Here is a 12,230-nt window from a genome sequence, read left to right on the forward strand (position 1 = left end):
AGCCCTAAATCTCGAACCTGAATCATCACTGCAGGGTTTCAGTGAACACAAGGGAGTCTGAAACAGCTGAGTGCTCAAGCTGCTGAAACAGCACCAGAGTGATGGTTCCAAGAAGAGATGCTTATTGCTGGGAGTAGGTTAGCTTGACACAGTGTCCCCATGCATCCTGCTTTTAACTGATAACATGATTTCCAGAAAATGGGTGTAGTTCAGGAATAACATACTCATCATAACTTGAGTTAAAATTTTTTATTGTGCACTTCTTGGCGTCTTGGTGTATGTATCATCTATGCAGGATGCTTTTTATATGTTGTCTAACTAATCGAGAAGATAACTTCAATAAATTTTTAATTTCACAAACATATTTGGTGACTAAAAATATCTATGGAGCTGTGAGTGGCATTATTTTTTTATTTTTTCTTTACTTACTTATTTGTTATATTTGTTACCCATTTTCTTTTCATAAAAATGCACTGAATTTGATACATTTATAGGACAGATTTTATTTTTTTTAATATAAATTGTTCATGAATTGGAGGAATCAACTCTAGTTGATTCTGGGTAAGCACCTACTCTCATGTGCTGGTTTAATCAACACAAGACAGTCCATTCAGCTTGTCCCACCTTCTCTACCTCACAAGTCTCTATCCTGTCCCCACTCGTCTTTCTTTTCTCCTACATGAAGAGTCTAGATGTAATAGTTTTTCCTGATGCACCCTAACTCCTAATTTACTCAGTTTTGATCATTTCAGTTGTTCTCTGTACTTGCTGTTAATCCTGTATACCTGTCTTGAGATAAAAGATGGGAACTGTGCTGCCAAAATGCTGGCAGTGCAAGTCAGCAAAATCGTATCTTGTGTTTTGTTCTCAGCAGCCTCTCTGGTTGTGTCCAACGTTTTGTTGGTTTTTCTTTTGGCACATGCTGCACATCGGCTGATGATTCCATAGAGCTGCCAACAATGACTCCAAGGTCTTTCCTGACTTTTTTTCATCTGGTTATGAAACTGGAATTTTACAGGCAATAGTTTAGATAATTCTCACAGAATTACTTTTACCTACACTGCATCTCATCTGCCACCTTCTTGCCGGCTCAAGTTTTTGAGGTCCTTCTGAACTTCTTCACCTTGGTTCCAAAGACGTTAGTACAGTTTTTTTGCACAGTTTGAGATTTCATCGACCGTCTTTGACTTGGAGAAGGAAGTGAAGATACTGAGTTAAAAATGGTCCATGATAGTCCCTGTCACCCTGGAGTATCCCACCACTGACTTTTTTCCATTTTCAAAAGGAAGCATCAGGCCCTACCTTTGCTTCCAGTCCTTCAAGAACCTCTCCTCCCATGTGCTGGCCACTTTTCATTTCTAGAAGAAAACAGGGATTTGCACCCAGAAAATTTTTACCTGTAGTATTTTTACTCTGTTAAAATACATGGTCCTTCACCTGCGTGCTCACCTTTTTTGCTTCTCTAAAAATAGGCAGGCAACAGTGAACTGGGAGGGAGTGTACCATGGAGGTCCTGGTTTTTGGCCTATCAGGAAGTTCTGGTGGTTCAATTCAGTTCACGTTTCCTTGTTTCATTGGTACCAACAGGGATCATGGCTAGTAGTTCATCTCCTGGACTCCCAAATAAATAGCCTGGCTACTTGGGGGTGTTTTCCTTTTCACCCAGCAGTACGATCCTCCTGCGTGTGTGTCTTCCACAGTAGAATTCCCACTGTCATCATCTACTTGTTTCTGTCCTTTAAGATCTTGTCATAACCATGAGGAGATGCCGTGTGATCATCTGAGGGAGGTTAAATTCACTTTCCCAGCAGGAACCTTTCCTTCTCTGGGGCTACTCCTCTACAAGCTCCTTAGCAGGCATGAAGGGACCGACCAAGAACCTCATTCACTTTCTCCTGGCCTACCCAGGACAGCCTCTCTGTGCATCCTTGGTTGGTCCCAGCCAACTCGCAGGCACACTCCTGGCTCAGGTGGCCACCACCAGAACCCCTGCTCATCACACAAACTGCTCCCTGCCTATCTGCTGCCTGCTGTTCATTTGTTCTTCTTTTGTCCCATCTGAGCAAAACCGTGTTGCAAAAAATGTAACATCAGCCACAACACTTTTTTTTAGGTCATCCTGGTCTCCTTTAATCACTATCAAACAGTTTAGGCTAGGTGTTTTTTCATCCGAAGTTAAAGTTGGATCCCAGATAGTAGTGTACAAGAACAGCTGTTGTGTGTCTGTCTTTTCAGGTAGGTGAGCTGACAGTAAGACAGACCTATTGCAGCTAGCTTTGACAAGGCCAATATTTTATTTATGTGCAGAACTGTTATTTAAGATCCTAGCTTTTTATTCACAGCTATTGTATTGAAATTTCCTAAAAATGCAACTTGACATTTTGAATTCCTAACCTAAATACTTGTTCTTTTTAAAGGAGTTCCTTCAGCGGGAACCACAGGAATCAAAGAGGAAAATACTCCTGTTACACGTACAGATTCAGTGCGTGCTGAAGGTGCTGTTGAAGCAAATGAACATTCTCACCAAAAAGAACAAAACCAAACGTTGCAGTCCCTTTTCTCTTTGCTCCGTGAAGAGGTTGAGCAGATGGATTCAAAGATACTGCCCCTGTGTCTCCATCAGGTACTATCATTTTGGGTTGTTGCACTCAGCTTTGTGATTTGAGACTTTTTCTCATTAGGAGAAAGACGCATTAATTCAACATATGTCAATGTTCGTATCTGGACAGAATAGTTTGAAGTTTCTATATATAACAGAGGGTCACGGCAGATATCTCCTCTTCTAATATATGTGAAATGATAAATTACCTTGAAAGTATATTCTGCAGTTAATTGAAACTCAAGGGTAAGTCTTACACACTTTAGAACAGACTTGCTTGTCTATAGAAGAGTTTTTGACAATATTATTTTTTTCCCCAGACACTGAAGTCCTGGAGTGGGTCAGGAAGATTTAGGAAAGTTTTTTTTTTAGGGAAATTTTTAGGAGAAGATTTAGAAAAATAACTCTTCAAAATACCTAAAATACATTTTGTAGGACACTGGTGTAAATAGAAGACTGCTGATGTTTAAATTATATTTTATATCGGTAATTATTTTAACCATTGCAGACTTCTTTCTAGCATGAACTTCATGCATGAATGCTGAGATTCACGGTTCCTTAGTATCTACTCTTTATCGCACAGTCACCACATGTGCAACACCAATGGAAATACTAAATACTGTGTGATTTGGAAAGCAGTCTTACTAACTCGCAAAGTATGTTTTTCTTTTTGGAAGATCATGGTGCAAAATGAGTATGTGTCTAGAACTTGATTCACTGTTAATACATAGTTTGATTCTGTCAGACTGAGAATGGACTGGACAACATTTTGTTTGGCTATAACCTCTCGCAGGCTAGAGAGAGATGTGATACAGTGTCTGTTTTGACTTAGTTATATGATCCTTATTGCAGAAAATTGGATGACTGTAATATCTTAAGCTTCTTCACTTTGATGATGCTCCTGCATCCTTGTTCTCTTTAATGTGGGGAAGAGATGATATGAGAGTCTTCTCTTTCATATCACAATTTCTAGATACTTCACATTTGATATAGGGCTTTTGTTTTGTTTTGTTTTTTAATACTTGTGTTTAAGTGATTTTATGTTGTTCCTTAACTTATTTGAAACTTAGCATTAGGGTAAACCATTTGTACTTGTAGCCATGTTTAATTTGGTGTTTGTCCATGAGTCAGTAGAAAGGTCTCCTTTGGAAAACAATACAGTTAGGGCAAGAATTTCAAAACACTTCACAAACATTAAGGAGTGTCACCGACCACAATGGAGATGAAATCTGTTCACAGCTTCGTAGATGAGGAAGCCAAACCCTAAAGGGAACAACCTTTTCAAAGTCATACAGGAACTGTGACAGAACTGAAAACAAAATCTGAGTTTCTAGGCTCAAACATGTTAACCACACACCTTCTCTTTTTTCCTAAGACATAGCAGCGTATTGTATTGGAATGTGTGAAAGACATGTTTTTAATTTTGAGGTTTATATTTTTTGTTGTTTTATTCCATTTATGAACAAATCATCAGTGTTCATCAGCTTTCTTGGAAAGTCTACCCAGTTTTCTGGCAAGCACAAGTAAGTTTTTTGCTGTTGCATATCTCAAAGATGATTTGTCAAGAGAAGAATGGAAAGAAATACGTTTCAGTTACCAGCTTAGTTTCCCTATATAGCTTTAAACCTTTTCCTTTCTGGAATATCAGCTCTGTCTTTTCTGTAGTATTCTCCATCAACAACTCAGAGACAAAGCAAAATATTCTTTGTTCTGTTATGTTCTGCTTAAAAACGCTCTTATTTTTCCGAATGTCTTTGGACACTGCTTTCTCTCAGCTGGTTGCCTGGACTCTATTATAAAGTGGTGCCTTTGCCATTTTAGTCCAAGAGATAGTCCTTTAAATCAGATCTGAGAAAGGGGAGGAGGAAAACAAAGGCAACAACAAAAGATACCTTCACTTGATTAACAGAAAAAAAGGTTTCCGAACTGGGAACTTGACTTTTCTTCATGAAGTTCTTGCCACCTCCATGTTTGTAGTTTTGGATTTGAGCTGGCTGAAAGCAAAAGCATTGTTAGGAAGAGGTTAGCACATCTAGTTCAGTAGTCTGCAGTTAAAATTCGTAGCTTTGCTGTAGCAAATCTTCACATGCCCATGTCCTTGGTATGGAAAGCTTCTTAGTGTAAATATAAGTAATGCCTTGGTAAGCATGTGTTTACTGTTCCTTTTTGTGGCGATCTATTAAAGATCAAAGTTGCAAAATTATGCAACCAAGGTGAAGTTTATTTTAAGATGTCACAGATAGAGATCTTGAATGCTTGGCTACAGAGATCTCTTTTTCAATTCCTAGCCATTGGCTAAGCTGATAGCTGTTATAGAATTTAATGTCAGTTTACAATTTTTTTTTAAGCTACAGGTGTTAGAGACTGACTTAGATTTTAAGTATTTTGTATGTTCTTTGACGTTTTATTTCAAAGTAGTCTCTCATGTTTGAACCTTAGTAGCTGCTTTGGTACAATCTTTTTTTTTTTTTTTTTTTATATTAAACTCCCTTAGCACTTTAAGGTCTAAATAATGCACTAGGGACCACTTGATTTTTTCTTGTGTCAGCTACATGGTATTTCTTTGTTTTGACATATCTGTGTAAATTCAATGTCCGTGTAGGTGAACAAGTCTTGAAAACTGTGATTTTTTTTTAGGGTTTTGTTGGTTTTTATTTTTTTCTTTCCAGTGGTCGTCTTTTTGGCAGAGCTGTCTTGTTATGAATCTGATTTTAATTGTTCCATTACAGAAATGTCAATTTAAGGAGGAAAAGCCTCAGATTTGTTCTGTGTCATAACAACTACAGTGCATATCAAATGGCTGCCATCTGGGTTAACTACACGACTTCTTGCTCTGTTGTTCAAGAGCTTCAGATATCAAGATGCTAGGCTTAGTGAATTGACATGGAGCAGAAGGTCCTTAGATCTTTTTAATACAGAACAGAAGCTTCATGAAAGAAAGTGGCAGAAGGTTGCTGCAATGGTGGTGTCTGGATTCTGTTGGCAGAATAGGAGTAACACGGGGGGGAAAAAAAATCAGTCCTTTTATGTTTATCTCATGAATTTCCAATGCTTAAATGTGAAATATTGTAAACAGGAAGCCTGTTGGTATGTCTCTGATCTTGCAATAGGTGATATTTTCAGTTTCTTTGATCCAAAGATTGTTCTTCTGTCATCTGTCAGTAAGCCTATACTTCTCTATTTGATTTCATTGCATTGTAATGCTCAGGAGAGCTCAACAACATCCCTTCTGTCAAACATAAGGAAGCAATGGTCAATAATAGAATTCAAACTCTTTGACCCATCTCATATCATTAAATACAGTGCCTCTGTTCTAGGTTATCTTAAAACTTTTTAATATGATCATTAAAACAAAAAATGCTGAAATAAACATTTGTTGTTGTAACAAGATAAAGCCCAACTAATGTTTGGGCAAATTAATTTGTGTGAGTAGACTTAAAATTTCTTTGTTGTTTGACACTTTTTTTAAACATCTTTCCTAGAATAAGAATACATTCATTTAGTCTGAACGCTTGTGTTCTATTGAAACTAAATACAAACCTACAAAACAGATGTTTAAAAACTATAGTAAAAAGTTCTTATTACATCCTTACCACTTTCATAAAAATAGAGAATGCTAATTTTTCTGCTTTTTTTCTTTGCAGATAGCTGAGACCTATTTTCAAGAGGAGGAATGTATCCTTTCACTTGTAAAAATTATGTGGTATTTAAATAATCTGTCATGATAAAACATAAAAGACATACTTTACAATTGACTCACAGGTTGTGGGACAGGTGTAGAAAGAAATAAGAGCCCTAATTTACCCATGAGTGAATATATAATATGTTAGCAAGTCCTTCTTAATCAGGCATCTGGAATATGAGTTAAGTAATAAATCCACTTTCAAAACCTGTGCTGATACAATCATTAGCAGTTGTGCACAAACAAGGAAGTAAGGAAATGTTTCCAAAGGACATCTGTTTTATAGGATAAGTTTTGTTGTAAGTACTAGTAACTGGGAATACGTCCAATCCAGATAGCATTTATATTCTCTTATATCAAATAGGGCACTATCGTTGCAAGAACAAAATTATCACAACAGTTGATTAGAATAGGTGCTATTAGTGTCTAGATTAGAATAAAAATACCAAACACTGAGCTAAGGGAGATCAGTAACTTGCATACAATAGCAGCATGTTTTTGTCAAATGCTATTTCGTCCAAGTCACATCGAAGTAGTTTGAGAACCTTGTCACAGGAAACTGTGGGTAACTGCTTCTGGGAACAGCTAAGATTATTTTGATTTCTTCATAGATAATGCAAACAAGTTTGATCAGCAAGTTCCAATAGTTGAACTGCTAATAGTTACTCCGATATATTTTAGTATTTCTGGGAGAGAGTAATAATATTTACATTAAAGTGAAATGGTATTTTTAGAAAACCTGTACTGAGTTTTTCTCTGTTTGCTCTTGAAGAAAAATTTTCAGCCTATAAAAAGAAGAGGCAAGTGGTAAGCCCATAAGGTATATATGCACTAAGGTGCATCATAAATTCAAAAAAATCTGTACATACAAGATTAACAAGATTAAGAAAAACAAGATTATTTCTTTATTGTGTAATTTGTTGCCTTTGTAAAAACAAACAAAATGAAGCAAGTGGGCAATTATAATGATTAAATAACAAAGCAAAAGAAGCTCGGAAAGATATCCTTGAAATCTAGCCAAAATATGTTAGGCTGTAGTACAAAAACAGAGAAACTACTGTAACAATATTTTAAAAGGAATATATTAAGTGAAATACTTATCACTATCTTAGAAAACATCCATCAGAAAAAAAAAATACGTATATATGTAATGCAACTTAGAAAAATCGAAAAATTCTGTAGAGAAATTATCGCTCTTAATGGAAAAATACAGTAAATTTAAAATGCAGTATACACCTGATGTGTGGAATTCAACACCATGATATAATGCATATTTATGAAGGATATCTCATCTGTACTTGCAGCCATCAATTTCCTGAGGTTAATAAAGAACTTACTTCATCATGTTGCATAGTATCAATTATCCATGATGGGCATTTTAATTCATCCAGTGTAGAACTGCGTATTTAACAGTAATTTAGGGTTTGTTGCTGTGATCTCCTCTAAGGCTCTCTCTATGATCTGTAATACTGTTTCTAATAACAGACATCTTGAAGGCAGGGAATATTCCTTCCATTAATATTGTCATTTATAAGCCATGCTATGTGTGTGTTGCATAAGGCTAACAAAAATAACAAGTATTGATGGTGTATTCACAATGGTTACTTTAGTATTTTAATGAGAATGAATAATGGAATTTTTTACTATATTACTGTGAACTTCATTCAGACTACTACTATCCTCATGTACTGTAGAATTAAATTTGAAATAGCTGACAAAACATGGCTTTAAACAAAACAACTAACAACCGAGCACTGCTGGAACTAGAATTGTCCTAAACTATTGCAAATTAGAAAACTATCAGTATACCTTTCTGAATACATTGATAACCTTGAAGGGAGGGTAAAGAGTTCTTCATGTAGAAGAAAAGTAAAGAGAATCTTCAGAAAAAAGAAAAAAGGTGTCTCAGCTGTCCAACAGTGTTAAATGCAGTTGTTCGAAAGAGGGTTGGTGTCTTTGTAGAGTCTGAGTTGGGAAAGTTTTTGGTTTTGTGTTTTTTTTTAATACTGTCACCAGCTGGTCAATAAGAAGAAGCTATATTTATGTTTATGTTTATTGACATACAATTGAATATCTTGAGAGAGGCATACTAGTATTTGTGCAATGGTTTTGCTTTTCATTTCCCACAGATTTTATTTTCTGAAAACATTTGTCAGCATAGTAACATTTTGCTCACTTCTTTTCTAGAACAACTTGTTGGCCACAAGACATGGGTATAGGTAACAGCTGAAGAGAACAGGGTTTTCATTTTTGGAACTTACATGTATTTGGTTCTCGTTTGCTGTATTCATGTCTGCTATTGTTTTCTTCCTTGCATAGAAATCTAGATGCTAACTATTACTCAGTTTGATTCAGTAATGTCAAATTTCAGGTACATAATGACTGTCCTTTCAAATACAGTGTCAAATACAAATAATTCATAATATGTTTGTATACGTGTGCTTTCTTCTTTAACCTTCCATTAAGATGAGAAGGCAATGAAGTTCATTCAGCTTGAACGATTGTATCATGAGCAGCTGCTTGCTAATCTTTCTTCCATACAGGAACAGTGGGGTAAGTACAGGCTAAACTAATATAGTAGAAGGAAGAGTTTGATTTATCTTTCTAATTAATAGAGCTTGCATTTTTACAGCTTAAAACTGTGAAACAACAAAAGTATAATTTATATCAGAATTTCTCTTGTTACGAGAAAAGCAATCCTTCTTTGGATTCCTTTTTGCACATATCATGAAGAAAGCGTAAATAGTTTATTATCCTTTATTCTGTCAATTGAGATTTTGATCAACAGTTGTTTGGGGGTTATTTTTGTTTTAAGGTTGATTAATATGATATTATGAAAATAAAGCACGTTGTGACAAAATGTGATGCTTTTTACACAGTCTGAAAAAGACTGTAGAGCGTGTGCAGAGGAGCTGTTAATATTTCTCTATGAATTAATTTAGCATGCATGTTTTATGTTAAGCAAATTTAACTTTTATAGTACTTTGCATAAAATATTTTGGTTTAATTTAGAAAGAAAATGGAAAACAGCAGTTTCTAGCCCAGTTAGAACGCTGAGGAATTCAGCTAAAGAACTGAGTAGTGAAGAGCTGGAAAAGCTTACTAAAGTTTGTTCTTCACATCAACAGTAAGTAAAAGAAAACATCATTACTTTTACAGTACTAATATGCCAGTGCAGCTGTTGTCTCATTAGTGCTATGGTTGTTTTTAAAAAGTCAGTCCCAAAATAAAATCTGTATCCCATTGACTTCAGTGAATGTGCTTATGAAGTGGTTGCTGTTCCTGGTATGCAATTGACATGTTTCAGTTACCATCAGTTTTCACAGTGCTCTCATACGATTTGAGGAATGTACAGGGACTAGATCTGGACTGTTTTCAGCAAGTCATTACTTTGCCAAAAACAGAGTGTTGAGTTAGTTTGTATTTTCAGCCAAAGTGAAAACTGAGAAATGTTAATTCAGGAAGAGACAGACTGCAGATCTGATGATGGTGCTTGTGCCTATACCTACTGTTCTAATCATTGTTTTTAAATACAATTGCCTAACACCTCAAACTCCAGTACTCACAACTACTCAATAGGACCTTATTTGAAAATCTTTGATATTTTAGGACAATCACTAATGCTTTGAGTCATTCTTGTTACCTTCTGTTGATTTCCTATGGGTTGCTTAAACACTATGAAGCAGAAATTCTGTACTTGACTAGTGTGACGGTCTTTGGAAAAGTTAAGAAATCTTTGTTTGTACCTGCTTTGCCTCATCCAGCAGCCTCGTGAAACATTTTATCACAATATAGCAAACTTTTGAATAGTGCCTGGGATGTACTTCTTCATAAGGGATAAGGGACCCATCAGGAAGGCAAAGATTTGTTATTTCATGGGTGAATGTCTTACCTACTAGGCCTTTTAAGGGACTGGTGAAAAAAGGATACTAGCTACCACTGAAAAAATCATTATCCAAAAGATGTTCTGTATCAGATGGAGAGAGAATTTTTTTTTCAAATACGTTTGCTTTGGCTTAGTCAGTTGGATGTAACAAAAACAAAAATATTCCTGTTGTTCACAGAGTATGATGTAGCTTCCACATTTTTTCTGTGGATGACAGTACAGAATTTGAAGAACACCCAGGCCAATCGTCAGAGCCCAGGCTGAGGTTGTTTGTTGTAGTCTGAATGCATTTGGGGGGAATCCCCAGAAAGCATAAGCCTGCATTTCCATGGGAGGTAGAGGCAGCTCTGACACCGTAGCTGCAAGTTTATTCCCAGAGCCTGCTGCTGCTGCAAGATTCTACTTTGTGTGCCTGCAGGGTTCCTCAAGCTACATTTTATATACGTGACTTTGCAAGCTCACATGAAGATTAGTATTCAAGACTATTACAATTTATATGCCACAACTAGCAGCACCTCCCTAGGCACTGAATTCTCACCTTGTTGAGAATAACTTTGCTTTCTCCTTCCAACTCTTACATGCAGCCTCACTTTAAAATAATAAAAATTCAGTTATGTAAATCATTCCTGCAACTTGGTAAAAAATGAGGATTCTGTTCATTTGCCATTATTAGTTCTCTGTATAGAAAATTACTACTTTTCCAGAACTCTCTAGGCAAAAGTCTACTTGATACATTTTTTTTTTCTAAGATTTATGCTCAATTTATTTTGCAATTAAAATAATACTTTAAGACAGGGTCTTGGAAAATATGAGCATTTTGCTTTTTAAGTCGAAAGCAAGGTACACATTGTGCATGAATGTTTACACAGCTTGCAAAGTCCACAGTATTAGCAATGCTGAATCACCTGCGAATCCCAGTGGAGTCAGTAGGAGCTGTTCTATCTTACAGTAGCCAGAAAATATGTCCCAGTGTAAATAGTCTAAGGAGAGGCAAGTAAGGTGGTGGTGTTTGTTGTTTTTTTTTTTTTTCCCTTCCTCAACCTCTGTTATAGCAATCAGTATTTTTAATATCACTAGATCCTGTGTCCTTACATGATTTTGAAAGTTGGCAGCGTTCTCTTTTAGCAAAAAGTTGTACAGGAATTTAGATCGCTTGATATGCTGCAGTAACTTATCTTTTAACTGCTTTCTTAAATAGGTGGGGCAGTGTTTGGGCTAATTGGTCTTTTGATTATATTTACATATGGTACGGATCTGTGTTTGAAATTGTCTTTGCATGCTGATGCTGTTTCAATGTTAGAAAAGTTCTGTGCTAATATTAGAGCAGAGAAAAGGCTAATAGGATTTCAGTGACATTTTTTATGAAGAATGTTGTTGCTGAGTAGTTTAATTTATTTTTTTTTTCTTTACTGCTGCAGGCCACAGGCACCCAAAAACAAGGTAAGGAGCCATTTATGTGAATTTTGCTTTGCCAAAGACTACTAATAAATATACTACTAATATTATTAGACATAGTTTTTCCAGTTTAGTACAGAGCCACGTGAAGCTTGAATGTCTCAAAAAGTCACAGTATTCCAGTTCAAAAATGACAGGAAATGCTATCATATTTTACAGCCAGTAGCTGCAGAAATTACATGGGAAAGCGATTGCTTGCTCCAGTTAAAGGGATCAGAGGATTCAAAGAAAAGAGAAGCTACTGCTTTTAAATCAGGTATGTGTGTATATGTATGTATGTGTACATTTATTTGTTTGAAATATTATCCCATAATGATGTATTCCTATAAAAATTATGACTCTCTTTCACTTGAAGCTGCAGTTGGATTCCCACAGATTCGTCCATTTTTGCATTTTATTATTTTTTTCAAAAATAATTCTGCAATGGACATGTTATGCAATTTTAATTAGTCATTGATACTCAGAATTGTAATTAGTAATTCTAGCCCCCATCAAAAGAGTTACTTTTAGATGAGAATGTGAGCATGTGTTTACAGCAGCCTCCATAAGGTACAGAATTGTGTAAAACTAGACATGTAAAACTATATGGTGTACAATCTGATGATAGA

General features: G+C 35.8%; 1 protein-coding gene across 2 annotated transcripts in view; it reads left to right on the forward strand.

Annotated features, from left to right (window-relative positions):
• Positions 1 to 12,230, forward strand: part of CNST (consortin, connexin sorting protein) — a 54,253-nt gene that overhangs the window by 19,883 nt on the left and 22,140 nt on the right. For both annotated transcript variants that reach the window (XM_084284257.1, XM_084284258.1), the window contains 6 exons: positions 2,418 to 2,623; positions 6,244 to 6,274; positions 8,748 to 8,834; positions 9,294 to 9,408; positions 11,586 to 11,607; positions 11,782 to 11,878. In XM_084284257.1, coding sequence (XP_084140383.1) covers positions 2,418 to 2,623; positions 6,244 to 6,274; positions 8,748 to 8,834; positions 9,294 to 9,408; positions 11,586 to 11,607; positions 11,782 to 11,878 — 558 coding nt within the window. The remainder of the gene's footprint in view (positions 1 to 2,417; positions 2,624 to 6,243; positions 6,275 to 8,747; positions 8,835 to 9,293; positions 9,409 to 11,585; positions 11,608 to 11,781; positions 11,879 to 12,230) is intronic.

This window comes from Netta rufina (genome assembly GCF_964035555.1).
Source record: "Netta rufina genome assembly, chromosome: 3".
NCBI lineage: Eukaryota > Metazoa > Chordata > Aves > Anseriformes > Anatidae > Netta > Netta rufina.